The sequence below is a fragment of the Athene noctua genome, chromosome 30, assembly GCF_965140245.1.
Source record: "Athene noctua chromosome 30, bAthNoc1.hap1.1, whole genome shotgun sequence".
Taxonomy (NCBI): Eukaryota; Metazoa; Chordata; class Aves; order Strigiformes; family Strigidae; genus Athene; species Athene noctua.
This window is the reverse complement of record NC_134066.1, coordinates 642678-659400: the sequence shown is the minus strand read 5'-3', so window position 1 is coordinate 659400 and position 16723 is coordinate 642678. Positions and strand designations below refer to the sequence as shown.

The window sequence follows — 16723 nt, the reverse complement described above, 5'->3', positions numbered from 1 at the left end:
GTGCACAGGGTGGGCGCAGGGGGTGAGGGGGTAAGGGGGGTGCAGGGGGTGCGCACAGAGGTCTGGGGTGCGGGGTGGGCACAGGGGGTGCGGGGGTGAGGGGCTGCGGGGGTACGTGGGGTGCACAGGGTGGGCGCAGGGGGTGAGGGGGTGCGGGGGTACGTGGGGTGCACAGGGTGGGCGCAGGGGGTGAGGGGGTAAGGGGGGTGCGGGGGGTGCGCACAGAGGTCTGGGGTGCGGGGTGGGCACAGGGGTGCGGGGGGTGAGAGGGGTACATGGGGTGCGGGGGGTACGTGGGGTGCATAGGGTGGGCGCAGGGGTGTGGGGTGCGGGGGGTATAAGGGGGGTGCAGGGGGTGGGTGCAGGGATCTGGGGGGTGAGGGGAGAGCAGGGGGTGCGGGGGTACATGGGGTGCACAGGGTGGGCGCGGGGGGTGCGGGGGTGCGGGGGCTTTGGGGTGCGCACAGGGTCTGGGGGTCGGGTGGGGCGCAGGCACCTGCCGTGTTCTGGGGCGCTGGGGAAGGGGGGGGGGGGGGGGCTGGCACCCAGCCTGACACCCCTGGGGTGCACAGGGGCGGGGGAGCCCGGCCCGGGGGGTGGCCCAGACCCTGGGTGGGGGGCACCAGGCCCCCCCCCTCAGCCGCCCCTTGTTCCCCCCCCAGCCAAGCCGGTGCGGCCCGGGCAGGTGCCGGCAGCGTCACCCACCGGCCTCAGCTACACCAACAGCCTCTTCCAGGGGTACCCCGGGGGGGGGGCGCTGCCCGGCCCCCAGGGACTGTGAGTTGGGGGGGGCACGGGGGGGGGGCACGGGGATGCGGGGACTGGACAAGGGGGGGGGAATGGGGGGGAGCTGGGCGGGCGGGGGTGTGTGAAGAATGCGGGGACTTGGGGGGGGGCACGGGGGGATCCTTCGGGGGGGGGGCGACACGGGGGGATGCAGGTGGGGGGGGGGACACAGGATGTTGGGGGCAGGGCGGGGGGGGGGGGCTGTGGGGGCAGGGAGGGGGCCGGGCACAGGGCTTCTGGGGGTATGGAGGAGCCCCCCCACCCCCTCTGGTGCCAGCAATGCCCCGGGGGGGGGTCTCAAGGCCTCTGTGCTCATGGCCCCCCCATCTTTGTGTGCCCCCCCCTTCAGCTTTGCCAGCGGCCCCCCCACACTCTCCAGCAGCCCCCGGACACCTACCAGCAGCTCAACGTGGATAATGGTGAGGGAGGGGCCCTGGGGGGGGGGGGGGAGCGTTCGGGGGGGGCCCCAGTTGTGGGACGGAGGCGGGGGGGTGTCCCCGTAACTCCTCCTGGAGCTGCTGCTCTTCCTTGCAGGGAACGTGACAGACATCAATGATAACAGGTAAGGGGGGACCGGGGGGGGGGCTGCAGCCAGGGGGGGGCTTGGGGGGGGTGGCCAGGCCTGGGCTGACCCCCCTGTCCCCCCCCCCCAGGAGCGACCTGTCCTGCGCCTGCGAGGCCGAGGAGCAATCCAAGCTCTTCCCCCCTGCGCCAGGAGACAGCGGCCAGCTAATGCCCCCCCAGGTACTGGGGACACCCCCCACTCCTCAGGTGCCCCAGTGACCCCCATCTTGCCCCCCCGTCCTCCTCCCTGTGTCTTTGGGTTCTCCTGCAGCTCCTGGCACCCCCACCCCAAATTCCACGTGCCCCCCACCCCATATCCCTTGGGTGCCTCCACATCCTCGGGTCCCCAAATCTCATGCGTGTGCCCCCCCGCATCCCCCGCATCCCCCCAGGGCCCCCCCACATCCACAGGGACCCCCATCTCCCCCAGACCCCCCCATCCCTCAGGTCCCAAATCTCATGCGTGTGCCCCCCGACATCCCCCAGCATCCCCCCCAGGGCCCCCCCACATCCACAGGGACCCCCCATCTCCCCCAGACCCCCCCCATCCCTCAGGTCCCCAAATCTCATGCCTGTGCCCCCTCCGGCATCCCCCAGCGTCCCCCCAGGGCCCCCCACATCCAGAGGCCCCCCCCATCTCCCCCAGACCCCCCCATCCCTCGGGTCCCCCAAATCTCATGCGTGTGCCCCCCCGGCATCCCCCAGCATCCCCCAAGGCCCCCCCACATCCACAGGGACCCCCCCATCTCCCCCAGCCCCCCCCATCCCTTGGGTCCACCCACACCCACCCTGGGCACCCCCAACCCAGAGCCCTGCCGGGTCTGGGGTCCCCCACATCTCTCGGTGACCCCCGGGGGGGGATCCTGCCCCCCCCAACCCTGCGTGTGTCCCCCCCGCGCCAGGTCCCGCCGGACCCGTCTCCGCTCGCATGTCCCGGTGTCACCTCCGTGTCCTGTGCTCGCCGCCACGCTCGCCCTGTCCCTGCCCCACGGCGGGGAGGGGGGAGGTCGCCACCGTCCCCGGGGGGGGGGTTGGGGGACCCGTCTGCCCCCCCCCACCCCCCTTGGACCTCCCCGCAGACCCCACCCTCCTGGGGGGCCCCGGCCGGGGCTGGGGGGTGCTGCCCGGGGTCCGCTTCGAGATGCCTTAAGCCGATACCTGGAGGAATTTCTGCCCCCCCGCCCGTCCCCAGCCCCCCAAGAGGGGGTCAGCCCCATAAAATGGGGGTCACCCCCCCCAGATGGGGGTCACCCCCCCCCCCCTTCCCTTGCACTCCCCTCCCCCCCAGGGTCCCTGTCGCTTGGCACCTCAGCTGTGCCCGCCCCCCCCCCCCCCCCCAAAAAATCCTGTCCCCGGGACCCGCTGTGCCACCCTGCCCCCCACCACTCATGGGGGGGGCCCCTCAGGGCCTTGCCCCCCCCGCGCCCCCCCGTCCCCCCCGCAGCGCTGCATGTCCCGCCCCAGCGCCACTGGGAGCGGCTCAATAAAGGCCAGAGATGCTGAGAGGAGCCTGGGGGGCTGGGGGGGCTGAGGGGGGGGCTGGGGGGGCACGAGGAGGGATCCGGGGGGTCTGGGGGGGTCGGGAGAGCCGGGGGGGGGGGTCGGAGAGAGGTCTCGGGAGCCTGGGGGAGTCTTGGGGCTCAGTGGAGCGTCTTGGGGGGTCGGGGGGGAGTCTGGGGGGGCCGGGGGAGCCCAAGAGGGGCCCTGGGGGGATCGGGGGTCAGGAAGGGGGCTGGGGGGCTGGGGGATCACGAGGGGGGATCTGGGGGGTCGGGAGAGCCGGGGGTGTCTGAGGGGGCTTGGGGGGTCGGATGGGTCTGGGGGGCTCAGTGGAGGATCTGGGGGGTCGGGGGGCAGTCTGGGGGGGTCAGAAGAGCCTCTGGGGGGTCGGGGGGATCGGGGGGGGTCTGGGGTGTCTGGGAGGGCTCTGGGGTCCGGGGGGGCTCGGGGCTGGGTTCTGGGGGGTCGCTCTGCACCGCTGCCGCAGCCTCAGTTTCCCCAGCGGGGGGGCCCGGCCTGTCCGTGGGGCCCCTATAGGGAACAGCCGGCCCCTCCCGCAGCGCGTGACCGCAGAGAGCAGCCGGCCCCTATAGCAACCAGGGGGCACCCCAGGGAGACATGGCACCCTATAGCGACACCCGGCACCCTACAGAGACACGCGGCACCCTATAGCGACACACGGCACCCTATAGAGACACGCGGCACCCTATAGAGACACACGGCACCCTATAGAGACACACGGCACCCTATAGCGACACACGGCACCCTATAGAGACACGCGGCACCCTATAGAGACACGCGGCACCCTATAGAGACACACGGCACCCTATAGCGACACACGGCACCCTACAGAGACACGCGGCACCCTATAGAGACACACGGCACCCTATAGCGACACGCGGCTCCCTATAGCGACACGCGGCACCCTATAGAGAAACCCGGCACACTATAGCGACACACAGCACCCTATAGAGACACACGGCACCCTATAGAGACACGTGGCACCCTATAGCGACACCCGGCACCCTATAGTGACACCGGCACCCTATAGCGACACACGGCACCCTATAGCGACACACGGCACCCTATAGAGACACGCGGCACCCTATAGAGACACACGGCACCCTATAGCGACACGCGGCTCCCTATAGCGACACGCGGCACCCTATAGAGAAACCCGGCACACTATAGCGACACACAGCACCCTATAGAGACACACGGCACCCTATAGAGACACACGGCACCCTATAGAGACACGTGGCACCCTATAGCGACACCCGGCACCCTATAGTGACACCCGGCACCCTATAGCGACACACGGCACCCTATAGAGACACACGGCACCCTATAGCGACACGCAGCACCCTATAGCGACACGCGGCACCCTATAGCGAGCACATGTCCCTATAGCCATCACCCGCCCCCTATAGGGATGGCATCCCCTACAGCGATCACACGTCCCGTACAAGGATCCCCCCGTCCCCTACAGCGGGTGCGCCCCCACCGGGAGCGCAAGGCACGCCATAGGCGCACACCCCCCGCCCCTATAGGGCCCCTCCCCTACAGCAGTCCCACGGCCCCCATCGAGCGCGCGGCGCCGTGCCCGGTGGGCGGGGCGGGGCGGGGCGGGGCGCTGCGCGCTCTGTCCCCGCCCACTTCCGGCGTCCGACTTCCGGCTTCCGGCGCCGGGCGGGCCGGGCGGAAGCGGGCGGGGGAGGGGCCGGGGCAGGGGGGCGGGGCGGAAGCGGCGGCCATGGCGGCGGCGGCAGCGGGCGGGCCCGGCCCCGCGGCGCCGCGCACCAAGACCAAGAGAAGCAGAAGCGGTTCGTGCCGCAGCGGGTGAAGGTGCCGCGGGCCGCGGAGCCGCTGCTGGCCGTGCTGGCCTGGGGCGTCAACCACCAGGTGAGGCCGCGACCGGGCGCCGCCGCCGCATCCCCCCCCCCCCCCCCCCCGCCCCGCTCCGGGCCGCGGCTGCGCTCCCCATAGCCCCCCCCAACCCCGGGCGGGACAGCCGCGGCCCGTTAACCACCCCCCGGCCGGGAGAACCCTCCACCGGCGTTACCGGGTCGGTGGGTCGGCGGGGGGGGAGCGTGGGTCTGGTTTTGGGGAGTCCCAACCCGTGTCCCCCCCCCTCAGATCAGCGAGCTGAGCCAGGTCCCGCTGCCCGTCATGCTGCTGCCCGACGACTTCAAAGCCAGCTCCAAAATCAAGGTCAACAACCACCTCTTCAACCGGTGAGCGGGGAGGGGGGGTGGACAGGCACGGGACACAACACGGACACGAGTGGGGCCCCCCGAGATCTCATGTTCCCCTCCCCCCGCCCCCCTGCTTCCCCTGAACCCCCCCACTCCCCCCAAATCCCCAGGGAGAACCTGCCCAGCCACTTCAAGTTCAAGGAGTACTGTCCCCAGGTCTTCCGCAACCTCCGCGAGCGCTTTGGCATCGACGACCAGGACTATCAGGTGGGTTGCCAACCTTGGGGGAGGGTGTGTGGGGGTGCCCCCCTTTTCCTCCTTCAAGCTCAACATCTGTCACCCTCCTCATCCTCACCCCCTGCCTAAAAAAGGTGTCTCTGACACGGAGCCCCCCGCACTGGGAGGGCAGCGACCGGCGGTTCCTCCTCTCCTCCGACCGGACGCTGGTGGTGAAGGAGCTGTCGAGCGAGGACGTGGCTGATGTCCACGGTCTCCTGTCCCACTACCACCAGGTACAGTGAGGTGTGGGGAGGTGATTTTATTTCAGGATGGGGGGGTCACCTCCTCTCCAGGTGTGTCACTGTGTGTGTGTGTGTGTGTGTGTCCCCAGTACGTGGTGCAGTGTCACGGCAGCACCCTGCTCCCGCGCTTCCTGGGCATGTACCGGGTGAGCGTGGACAGCGAGGAGACCTACCTGCTGGTCATGAGGAACATGTTCAGCCACCGCCTCCCCGTCCACAGGAAATACGACCTGAAGGTATCGGGGTGGTGCTGTCCCCCCCTCCAGCTGCAGGGTTGGGGGCTCGAAGCCCCCCCCCTGCCATAATCTCACATCGTTTCTGCTCCCTCCTCCCCTCCCTGCATCTTTCCAGGGCTCCCTCGTGTCCCGAGAGGCCAGCGACAAGGAGAAGGTACCAGGGTGGGGGAGTGATGCTGTGACCCCCCCCCCCCCCTCAAGTATTGAGGTGGAGTGGGGGGGGGTCTTTAGGCCTTGTTTTCCCCCCCCCAAATGACAACAGCTCGCTCTCTATCCCCTGTAACGTCGTTACCCAGCGCGGGGTTGGTGTAGCAGAGCCAAGGCCTTTGCTCAGGGGTTCCCCGTGGTCCTTGGGAACTCTCTCCTCCCCCCCCCCCCCCAGTTTGATGTTTATTGGGGGGGGCTGCCCCACATGTGCTCCCACCCCCCCCCCCCCAGGGAAAGGACCTGCCCACCCTGAAGGACATGGACTTCTTGAACAAGAACGAGAAGGTGTACGTGGGCGAGGAGGACCAGAAGGATTTCATGGAGAAGCTCAAGAGGGACGTGGAGGTGGGTGAGTTGGGGGGCTGCACCCCCCCCGCCTCCTGTGGGGCCATCAGAGTGCCCCCCCCATGCATGTGGGTGCCCCCCCTTCACCTCCAAACTAACCTCTCGGTTGCCCCCCCCCCCAGTTCCTGGTGCAGCTGAAGATCATGGACTACAGCCTGCTGCTGGGCATCCACGAGGTGGGGCGGGCGGAGCAGGAGGAGGAGGAGGAGGTGGAGGAAGAAGAAGTGGGGGGGGGTGACGAGTGGGGGGCCACAGCGGGGGGGGGCTCCTACGGGACCTCCCCCGAGGGCATCGGCAGCTACCTCAACTCCCACCGCCCCCTCGGCCCTGGAGACTTCGACCCCTACGTCGATGTCTACGCCCTCCGCGGCACCGAGGGTGAGCGGGGTGAGGGGAGGTGGGTTTTTTGGGGGGGGGGGGCACCCCCTGGAGGTGACAACCCCCCCTTCTTCGTGTGTGTCCCCCCCAGCTGCCCCCCGGCGCGAGGTGTATTTCATGGGGCTGATTGACGTCCTCACCCAGTACGACGCCCGCAAGAAGGCGGCACACGCGGCCAAGACTGTCAAACACGGGGTGAGGGGGACCCCCAGATCGAGAGGAGGAAGGGGGGGGCTTAGCAGGGCCCCCCCGCTGTTTTTTTTTTTTTTGGGGGGGGGGTGGGGTGTTGGAGCGCTGTTGGGGTTGAGGAGGGAGGGGATGAGGGAGGTGGAGGGAGGTGGGTTGTTGGGGGGGGTCGGTGCTTGGGGGGGGGGGGGGGGGGCAGTGCTGGGGGGGCTGTAGGAGGTGTCTGAGGGGTGGGGGGTGTGTTGTCTGACCCCCCCTCCCTACCCCAGGCAGGAGCAGAGATTTCCACGGTGCACCCCGAGCAATACGCCAAGCGCTTCCTCGACTTCATCACCAACATCTTCGCGTAGGGAGGGGGGGTCCCTGGACCAAGAGCTGCCCCCCCCCCCCCCCCCCCTCCAGGGTGTGCACAGCCGCCCCCCCCCCCCCCCGGGCCCCCGCCTCCCCCTTCCAGTCACACCCCTCCTCCCTGGTTTGGGCCCCCCTCCCACGGCAGCTCCCCCCACCCCAGCGGGCGGGGGATTTGCTACTCAAGTGCCTTAACTTTATTTGAGGGGGGGGCACTCTGCCCCTCCCAGCATTTGGAGGGGGTCTGGAGCTCCCCCCCTCCCCCCCCAAAAATATTTACGGGGGGACCTGGGACGTTTCTGCCCCCACCCTGCTGGGGGGTGGGAATCAAACACTACTTGTACCAGGGTGAGGGGAGGGCCTCTCCTTCGTTACCCCCCACCCTGGGAGGGGGCCAGCCCCCCCTGATCTGAGGGGGCCCCAGGGGTGGGGTTACAGCCCCTGCCCCCCCATTTCTGAGCCAGTCTGGGGGGGGCCATTCCTTGTGCCCCCTCCCTCCAATATGGGACCCCGGGGGGGGGGCACCAGAGCACAGTCCGCACCCCCCCCCCTTACTGCAGCCCCCAGGTGTGACCCCAATTCCCATGGAGTGGGGGGGGCGGGGGTGGGATGGGGGGACCCCCGGCTTTGTGTGACTGCCCCCCCCCGGGGGGCAGGGCCCTGGGGGGTGGCGCACACACACACACCCCCCCCACGTGGAGGTCCCTGGGGGGCTGCACCCCCCGTTACCAGCGGCCCTTTCTTCCCCCCCCTCCGTGCCCTATGAAATAAATTATTGAACCGGACCCGGCTCTGCCCCGTTTCCGGGACCGCCTCGACCCCCTGCGGCTCCTCCCGTTCCCGGGAAGCCCCCCCGGGCCCCCCCGTTATTGCCCCGTTCCCGGGAATGTCACCCCCCCCCTCCCCCTTCCATGCCCCCTTCCCGGGACTCCCGGCCCCGCCCCAATCCTCTGGCCACGCCCCACCCTTCTGGCCACGCCCCCGCCATCACGCGCCGTTCCCATGACGACGCGCTCAGGCCGCAGTTCTCCGCCCGCTCTTCCATACACACGCACCCCCCCCCCTCCGCGCCGTTGCCATGGTCCCCGCCCCGTTGCCATGACGGCCCCGCCCCGCGCGGTCACGTGACGCGCGGCGGCTCCGGGCAGGGCCTCCGCCCCCCCCCGCCCCGCCGCCGCCGCCGCCGCCGCCGCCCGCTCCGGCCGCGCCGCCCCCGCCATGCTGCGGCCGCCCGGCGATGGTGGGTCCGGGACGGGGGGTGTGGGGTGGGGGGGCATCGCGGGGACCCTTCCTGTCCCGCTACCGGCGCCGCCAGGCCCGGCCTCCCCCGGGCCTGCCCCCAGGCCCCATCCTCATCCCTTTTGGAACCGGCCACGGCGGCGCCCCCCCCCCCCCCCCCCCCCCCGCCGCGTCCCGGGCCTGGCCGCTGCCCCCATCCGGAGCTGCCCCCCCCCGCCCCAAATCTGGGCCTGTCCTGGCCCCTTGGGCCTCATGCGGACCCTCCCGGGCCTCATCCGGACCCCCCAGACCCCACCCTGGGCCTGTGCAGCCCCCGAGCCCCATCCTGCCCCCCCCCCATTTCCCCTCTCCCCCAACCCTGCCGCCCCCATTGCTAGGCCCCATCCTGCCCCCCCCCCCCGCCCTGCATGGACCCCCCTTCCCCCCCAGGGGAAGCTCGTGGAGGGGAGGGGGGGTGACCCCATAGCGGGGGCGGGGGGCAGCAGCATTTGCATTGGGGATCCAGTCACACATGGAGGGATGGGTAAACAACACCCCCCCCCCCAATTCTGGGGTGCTGAAGGGGTTTGAGGGGTCCGGAAAGTGGGGGGGGGGCACCGAGGAGCTTGTAAACCCCCCCCCAACTGCTGTGGGTGGGTGCTGGGCATGTTTGTTATTGTGGGGTCTCCTGGGGACACGGAGGGGGGGTACGGGGGTGTTCCCCTGCTGTTGTAGGGTCTCCTGGCGGGGGTCAGGATCCTGCTGGGGGGGTGGTGGGTCCCCAGATTGTTCCTCGGGGCCGGGGGGGGGTGTCCCTGTGTGACCCACCCGTGTCCCCCCAGCCTGTGGCTCGTGGCTGCGCTGATCCGCTGGCATCTCTTGCTCACGCTGTCCCCCATGGGCTCGCCAGGTGGGTGTCACCCCCCCAGGATGTCGGGGACCCCCCCCCACCTCAGGCAGCGCGGGCAGGCCCTGCTCCTGGCTTCACCCCTGGGACAGGGAGTTGTGCTGGGGGGCAGCAGTGGGGTAAGGGGGTGCCCCAAACCTCGCCCCCCCCCCGCAGGGGTCACAGGGCTGTGACACCCTCCCCCCCCCGCCCCGGTGGGTGTCACAGACGTTGGGGGGGGGGGGGGGAGTTTAATCCTCCAGGTGCCACCTTGGGTGGGTGAATGTGCCCCCCAGGTCCCATCCAGGGTGGAGGTGGGTAAAGGGGTCCCCCAAACCTCACGCCTCACCCCCCCATGGGTTCTGGGGGTGACACCCCTTTGGGTTGCTCGATCTTTTACGGGGGGGGCGGTTAATTCTTGAGGTGCCACCTTGGGCTGGCAAATGTCCCAGTGGGGGGGGACACACACCTCGGCCCTATCGGGGCCACCCTTGGGTGCCATCCAGCAGCCTCTGACACCTGCCCCCCCCCAGCTTCTCCCCAGGGACAGGGAGTTGCTGTGCTGGGCGGGGAGCAGTGGGGTAAGGGGGTGCCCCAAACCTGGCTCCCCCCCCCAGGGGTCAGTCACCGTGCTGTGACCCCCCCGTGGGTGTCACAGAGACATTGGTGGGGGAATTTAATCCTCCAGGTGCCACCTTGGGTGGGTGAATGTGCCCCCCATGTCCCACCAATGGGGGGGGGAGGTTGGGTAAAGGGGTCTCCCAAACCTCGCCCCCCCCCCTGGGTTATGGGGGTGACACCCCTTTGAGTTGCTTGATCTTTTACAGGGGGGGGGGGGCAATTAATTCTCCAGGTGCCACCTTGGGCTGGCAAATGTCCCACCAGGGGTGGGGGGCCTGGGTAAAGGGGTCCCCCAAACCTCGCTCCCATTCCCCCCCCCCCATGAGTTATGGGGCTATGACCCCCCCGTGGGTGTCACAGACGTCGGTGGGGGGAGTTTAATCCTCCAGGTGCCACCTTGGGCGAGCAAATGATGGGAGGGGGGACAGCTTGGCCCCATCGGGGCCACCCTTGGGTGCCATCCAGCAGGCTCTGACACCCGGGGGGGCCCCCCCCCACCCCCCCCCCCCGTCCCCGCAGTGTCGTTCGTCCTCTCCAGGATGGCGGCCTGCGGGGGGGCCGCTAAGAACAAGGTGACGGTCTCCAAGCGCGTGTGGGACTTCTTGACCAAGGAGAGCCCGGCCAAGCTGGCCCGTCTGAAGGAGGAGACCAAGGTCAGCATCATGGTGGACGGCGAAACCTCCGATATCTACGTCCTGCAGCTCTGTGTGCCCCCCCCCGGCCCCCCCGGGGGGCTTTGTCCAGCCCGAAAAGCTCTTAAAGCTTTATTGAAAGAAACGGAGAAAGAATTGAAGAAAAAAACTCAACGTCACGGCGAGTTGGTGGGCTGTGTCACCGTCCTGGAGCCCGGCGGGGCCAGTCTGGGGGGTCGGGGGCCACCGGGGAGCCGCGGCGGGGGGGCAGCGGCACCCGGTTGTTCTCGGGAGGAAGAACCCGACCGACAATGTCCCATCTGCCTGGGGGAGATCCAAAAAATGAAAACGTTAGAAAAATGTCGCCATTCCTTTTGCGAGGACTGCATCACCCGGGCTCTGCAGGTCAAAACGGCTTGTCCCATGTGCGGGCGCTTCTACGGGCAACTGGTGGGCAACCAGCCCCCCAACGGGCGGATGCTGGTCACCAGAGATGCCGGCCTGCTCCTCCCCGGCTACGAGAAATTCGGCACCATCATCATCCAGTACGTCTTCCCGCCCGGCGTCCAAGGGGTAAGATGGCGCCGGTACCTCCCACCGCCCCCTCCCTGCCAGCCTGGGGGGTGCTGGAGGGGTTGGGTGCTGCTCTGCCATCTCCTTGGCCAAATTGGGTGCCCCCCCGCCCCCTGGCTGCTGGGTGCCCCTGGGCATCCCCAAATTCTTGCTTGGGTGCCCCCAACCTGGTTCTGTGAGCCTGGCACCCCTGGGTGAGCTCAAAATCAGATGGGTGTCCCTTAGCCAGCTCTGTGCCCTTGGCACCCCTGGGTACCCCCAAACCCTGATGGGTGTCACTGGCACCCCTCGGCACCCCCAAACCCTTCTGGGTGCCCCCCACCCTTTTTTGTGCCCTTGGAACCCCTGGGTACCCCCAAACCCTGATGGGTGTCACTGGCACCCCTCGGCACCCCCAAACCCTTCTGGGTGCCCCCCACCCTTTTTTGTGCCCTTGGAACCCCTGGGTACCCCCAAACCCTGATGGGTGTCACTGGCACCTCTGGGTACCCCCAAACCCTGCTGGGTGTCACTGACACCTCTGGGTACCCCCTAAATTTGCTGGGTGCCCCCCACCCTGCTCTGTGGCCCTGGGCCCCTTGGGTACCCCAAAACCCTGCTGGGTGCCCCCACCCTGCTCTGTGCCCTTGGCACCCCTCGGTACCCCCAAACCCTGTTGCGTGTCCCCAACCCAGCCCTGTACCCTGGCCCCCTTGGGCACCCCCAGAACTGCTGGGTGCCCCACTCTGGCCCAGTGCCCTTAGCACCTCCGAGTTCCCCTGAACCCTGCTGGGTGCCCCCCACTCTGTGGCCCTGGCATCCCTCGGTACCCCCAAATCCTTCTGGGTGCCCCAACCCAGCTCTGTGCCCTTGGCATCCCCCAAGCTCTGCTGAGTGTCACTGACACCCCCATGCACCCCCAAAAACCCTGCAGGGTGCCCCCAACCTGGCTCTGTGCCATTGGCCCCCTTTGGTGCCCCCGACCCAGCCCTGTGTCCCTGGTACCTTTGGGCACCCCCAAACACTTTTGCGTTCCCCCCAACCCAGCCCTGTGTCCCTGGTGCCCCTGGGCACCCCTAAAACCTGCTGGGTGCCTCCAACCCAGGTCTGTGCCCTTCACATCCCCTAAACCCTGCTGGGTGTCACTGGCACCCCTGTGCACCCCCAAAAACTGTGCTGGGTCCCCCAAACCCAATCCTGTATCCCTGATACCCCTGGGCACCCCCAAACCCTGCTGGGTGCCCCCCAACCCAACCCAACCCTGTGTTCCTGGTACCCCTGGGCACCCCCAAACCCTTTTAGATTCACCCAGCCCAACTCTGTACCCCTGGGCACCCCCCCAAAACCCTTTTGGGTTCCCCCCAACCCAACTCTGTACCCCTGGGCACCCCCAAAACCCTTTTTGGGTTCCCCTGACCCAACCCTGTATCCCTGATACCCCTGGGTGCCCCCCAACCCACCCTTAGATCCCTGCTCCCCCTGGGCACCCCCAAACCCTTTTAGATTCCCCCCAACCCAACTCTGTACCCCTGGGTACCCCCCAAAACCCTTTTTGGGTTCCCCTGACCCAACCCTGTATCCCCGCTACCCCTGGGCACCCCCAAAACCCTTTTTGGGTTCCCCTGACCCAACCCTGTATCCCCGCTACCCCTGGGCACCCCAAACCCTGCTGGGTGCCCCCCAACCCACCCTTAGATCCCTGCTCCCCCTGAGCACCCCCAAACCCTTTTAGATTCCCCCAGCCCAACTCTGTACCTCTGGGTACCCCCAAAACCCTTTTTGGGTTCCCCTGTCCCAACCCTGTATCCCCGCTACCCCTGGGCACCCCCAAACCCTGCTAGGTGCCCCCCAACCCACCCTTAGATCCCTGCTCCCCCTGGACACCCCAAAACCCATCTGTGCCCTTTCCCCTCACCTCATCCACCCTCACCCCTGACCTCCCTCCTCCTCCCCCCCACCCCCCCACCCCTTTCTCCCCACAGGTGGAGCACCCCAATCCGGGGGTGCGGTACCCCGGAACCACGCGGGTGGCGTATCTGCCCGACTGCCCCGAGGGGAACAAGGTGCTGGGGCTGTTCCGCAAGGCCTTCGACCAGCGCCTCACCTTCACCGTCGGCACCTCCATGACCACCGGCCGCGCCAACGTCATCACCTGGAACGACATCCACCACAAGACCAACTGCACCGGCGGGCCCCAGCTGTAGGTGGCGGGGTGCAGGGAGCACCCCCGGGGTGCTGGGGGGGGACCACGTGAGTGAGGGGTGGCGGGGGGCACCCAGCTGGGGTGGCTGGAGGGGGGGAAGGGAGCACCTGAGGGCATCTCGCTGGTATGGCTGGAGGGGGGGGGGACGACACAGGGTGGGTGTCCCTGACCCTGCTCTGTGTCCCTGGTCCCCCTGAGCACCCCCACAACGCTGCTGGGTGCCCCCCAACCCAACCTTGCATCCCTGGTACCCCTGAGCACCCCAAAGCCCTTTTAGGTTCCCCCCAACCCTGTATCTCTGGTACCCCTGGGCACCCCAAAACCCTGTTGGTGCCCCCAACCCAGCTCTGTGCCCTTGGCACCCCCAAACCCTGCTGGGTGCCCCCCAACCCAACCCTGTGTCCCTGGTTCCCCTGGGCACCCCCAAACCCTTTTAGGTTCCCCCCAACCCATCCCTGTATTCCTGGTACCCCTGAGCACCCCCAAACCCTGCTGGGTGCCCCGCAATCCAACCTTAGATCCCTGGTACCCCTGGGCACCCCAAAACTTTTTTTAGGTTCCCCCCTGACCCAACCTCGTGTCCCTGATGCCTCTGGGCACCCCTAAATCCTGCTGGGTGACACCACCCAGCCCTGTGCCCTTGGCACCCCTCAAACCCTGCTGGGTGTCCCTGGTACCCCTGTGTACCCCCAAACCCTGCCGGGTGCCCCCAGCCCAGCCCTGTGTCCCTGGTACCCCTGAGCTCTGGGGAAGTCGGGGGGGGGCATCAGCCTTAGCATGACATGGGGGGGGGGGAGCACCCCAATGACCAGCTGGGGGGTGGGGGGCACACCCCAGGGTCAGGTTTTGGGTGGTGAATGGGGACATCTCGGGGGGGTGGGGAGAACCCAGCTATTGGGGGGGGGCATGCCCTGACCTGCCCCTGCGCCCCCCCCAGGTTCGGGTACCCCGACCCCACGTACCTCGCCCGGGTGCAGGAGGAGCTGCGGGCCAAGGGCATCACCGAGGACTGAGCCGGAGGGGGGGGGCGGGGGTTCCCCCGGGCTGTGGGACCCCCCCCGGGAAGCAGGACACCCCCCCCGGGGCACAGCGGGACACCCCTGCTCCCCCCTTCCCCCCTGCCCCCCCCCCAAGGCCCCCCCAGGGCAGGCGGCTGCTGCCCACACGGGGCTGGGGGGGGGGCACAAGGATCGTGCCAGGGCCCGCCAAGGTTGGGGGGGCACAGCGCAGCCCCCCCCCACTCTGACACGGACAGACAGACGGCGTCACTCTGTACATAACCCCCCCACAGGCCCCCCAGGACAGACGGACAGACTGGAGGGGGGGGGTCCTGTGCCCTCTGCCCCCCCCCTTTCCCCCCCCTCCCCCCCGGCAGTGCCCCTCGGGGGGGGCGGGGGCAAGGGGTTAATTTATTTTTTATTTTTATCCCCCCCCCCCGTCCCCCCAGCTCTGTAACTTTGATCCAATAAAAATATGCAACGCTGCGAGGGGCGTCCTGGGGGGGTCACAGGGGGTTGGGGGGGGCCCTGGGGTGACCCCCCCACCTCTGGGGACAGCGGGGGGGGGCAGTACCAGGAGGTCAGGGAGCAGTTGTGGGTCTGGGGGTACAGGGAGGGGGCGGGGGGGTACCAGGAGCTTTGGGGGGTCCTGGAATGGTGGGAGCAGGTTGGGCCATACTGGGGTGGGGCACTGGGACGGGGGATGGAACTGGGGACACTGGGATGGAGGATGGGTCTGGGGACACTGGACTGTGACACCAGGCTGGGGGATGCTGGGATGGGATATCAGACTGGGGACACTGGGATGGGGGACAGGGTGGGGACACTGGGAAGGGACACTGGAAGAGGCATCAGGATGGGGACATTGGGCTGGGACACAGCTGGGCCATGGGGATGGGGACATTGGGCTGGGCCATCGGGATGGGGACGTGGCTGGGAGGCACCAGGATGGGTCACCAGGACGGGACCGGGCTGGGATGTCCCCTAAGATGGGGACATCAAGGTGGGGCTCTGGGGTGGGACCCTCAGGAGCTGGAGGACCCCAGCGCTGGCCCTCGCGTGGCCTTGTCCCTTGAGTGTCCCTGTCCCTGGTGTCACCATGTCCTTGTCCCTCACATGTCCACTGTGGGTCCCTGTCCCATCCGTTCCTGCCATCCCCTTGTCCCCAGCATGTCCGTGGCGTGTCCCTGTCCCACGTGTGTCCGTGGCCTTGTCCCCAGCACATCCATGGATGGACACGGTCCCTGGCGTGTCCCTGGCGTGTCCCTGTCCCAGTGCGTCCCTGTCCCAACGTGTCCCTGCGTGTCCCTTGTGTGTCCCTGTCCCTGGCGTGTCCCTGTCCCTGGCGTGTCCCTGTCCCAGCATGTCCATGGGATGTCCCTGTCCTTGGCGTGTCCCTGTCCCAGTGTGTCCCTGTCCCAGCATGTCCATAGAATGTCCCTGTCCCTGGTGTGTCCCTGTCCCTGCGTGTCCCTGTCCCTGGCGTGTCCCTGTCCCAGCATGTCCATGGGATGTCCCTGTCCTTGGTGTGTCCCTGTCCCAGTGTGTCCCTGTCCCAGCGTGTCCATAGAATGTCCCTGTCCTTGGTGTGTCCCTGTCCCTGCGTGTCCCTGTCCTTGGCGTGTCCCTGTCCCAGTGTGTCCCTGTCCCAGCGTGTCCATAGAATGTCCCTGTCCTTGGTGTGTCCCTGTCCCTGCGTGTCCCTGTCCTTGGCGTGTCCCTGTCCCTGCGTGTCCCTGTCCCTGGTGTGTCCCTGTCCCAGCATGTCCATGGGATGTCCCTGTCCTTGGTGTATCCTGTCCCAATGTGTCCCTGGCATGTCCCTGTCCCAACGTGTCTCTGCGTGTCCCTGTCCCTGGCGTGTCCATAGGATGTCCCTGTCCTTGGTGTGTCCCTGTCCCTGCGTGTCCCTGTCCCTGGCGTGGCCGTGGCCCTGCAGTCCCTCACGGCCCCACACAGACGTCACCAACGGCCAAAACGAGCCCAGATCTGAGCTCATCGGCTCCACGTCCAGCACCGGCCGTGAGGGGAGGGACAGGGCGGGGACCGCTGGGGCAGGATGGGACCCCGCTGGGTGGGGGTGGGGTGCAGCGGGACTCAGGGGGCTCCTGCACCCCCCTATAGTGATAGGCCACGCCCCCGCAGAGCCACACCCATACAGGCCACTCCCCCAGATGCGACCACACCCATGTGTGCGTGGTCATAGCTGACAAGGCCCCGCCCTCTCCGTCACTGCATCACTGTGGGGCTGGGGGGGTCAGGGGGGCGCTGGGGGGACCATGGGGGGGGGGGGGGGGGGTCACAGCGTAGGATGGGGCCACTGTGGGGGCTGGGCACCCAGCAGAGG

The 16723-nt window shown here is 68.5% G+C and overlaps 3 protein-coding genes across 4 annotated transcripts in view; all 3 read left to right on the top strand.

Annotated features, from left to right (window-relative positions):
• KIF5A (kinesin family member 5A) overlaps window positions 1–2528 on the top strand; it is a 14521-nt gene extending 11993 nt beyond the window's left edge. Inside the window, exons 16-21 of the mRNA XM_074929411.1 lie at window positions 9–22; window positions 663–777; window positions 1136–1205; window positions 1321–1348; window positions 1440–1528; window positions 2250–2528. Coding sequence (XP_074785512.1) covers window positions 9–22; window positions 663–777; window positions 1136–1205; window positions 1321–1348; window positions 1440–1528; window positions 2250–2500 — 567 coding nt within the window. The 3' untranslated portion in view covers window positions 2501–2528. The remainder of the gene's footprint in view (window positions 1–8; window positions 23–662; window positions 778–1135; window positions 1206–1320; window positions 1349–1439; window positions 1529–2249) is intronic.
• A 1754-nt stretch (window positions 2529–4282) lies between these two features.
• On the top strand, window positions 4283–7300 carry PIP4K2C (phosphatidylinositol-5-phosphate 4-kinase type 2 gamma). Of its 2 annotated transcripts, XM_074929581.1 has the most exons (11): window positions 4283–4328; window positions 4655–4752; window positions 4987–5084; window positions 5216–5312; window positions 5417–5557; window positions 5656–5802; window positions 5918–5956; window positions 6241–6354; window positions 6477–6732; window positions 6824–6927; window positions 7188–7300. In XM_074929581.1, the coding sequence occupies exons 1-11, from the start codon at window positions 4283–4285 to the stop codon at window positions 7266–7268; spliced, it is 1221 nt and encodes a 406-aa protein (XP_074785682.1). In that variant the 3' UTR covers window positions 7269–7300. The 2 variants fall into 2 exon arrangements, with proteins under 2 accessions (XP_074785682.1, XP_074785683.1); XM_074929582.1 differs by lacking the exon at window positions 4283–4328 and having other exon boundaries at window positions 4593–4752.
• Window positions 7301–8410: 1110 nt separating this feature from the next.
• DTX3 (deltex E3 ubiquitin ligase 3) lies at window positions 8411–14862 on the top strand. The gene is made up of 5 exons (XM_074929744.1): window positions 8411–8506; window positions 9327–9394; window positions 10511–11196; window positions 13158–13375; window positions 14316–14862. Exons 2-5 carry the CDS (start codon window positions 9382–9384, stop codon window positions 14389–14391), a joined length of 993 nt encoding a protein of 330 aa, XP_074785845.1. The 5' UTR covers window positions 8411–8506; window positions 9327–9381; the 3' UTR covers window positions 14392–14862.
• Window positions 14863–16723: the final 1861 nt, after the last annotated feature.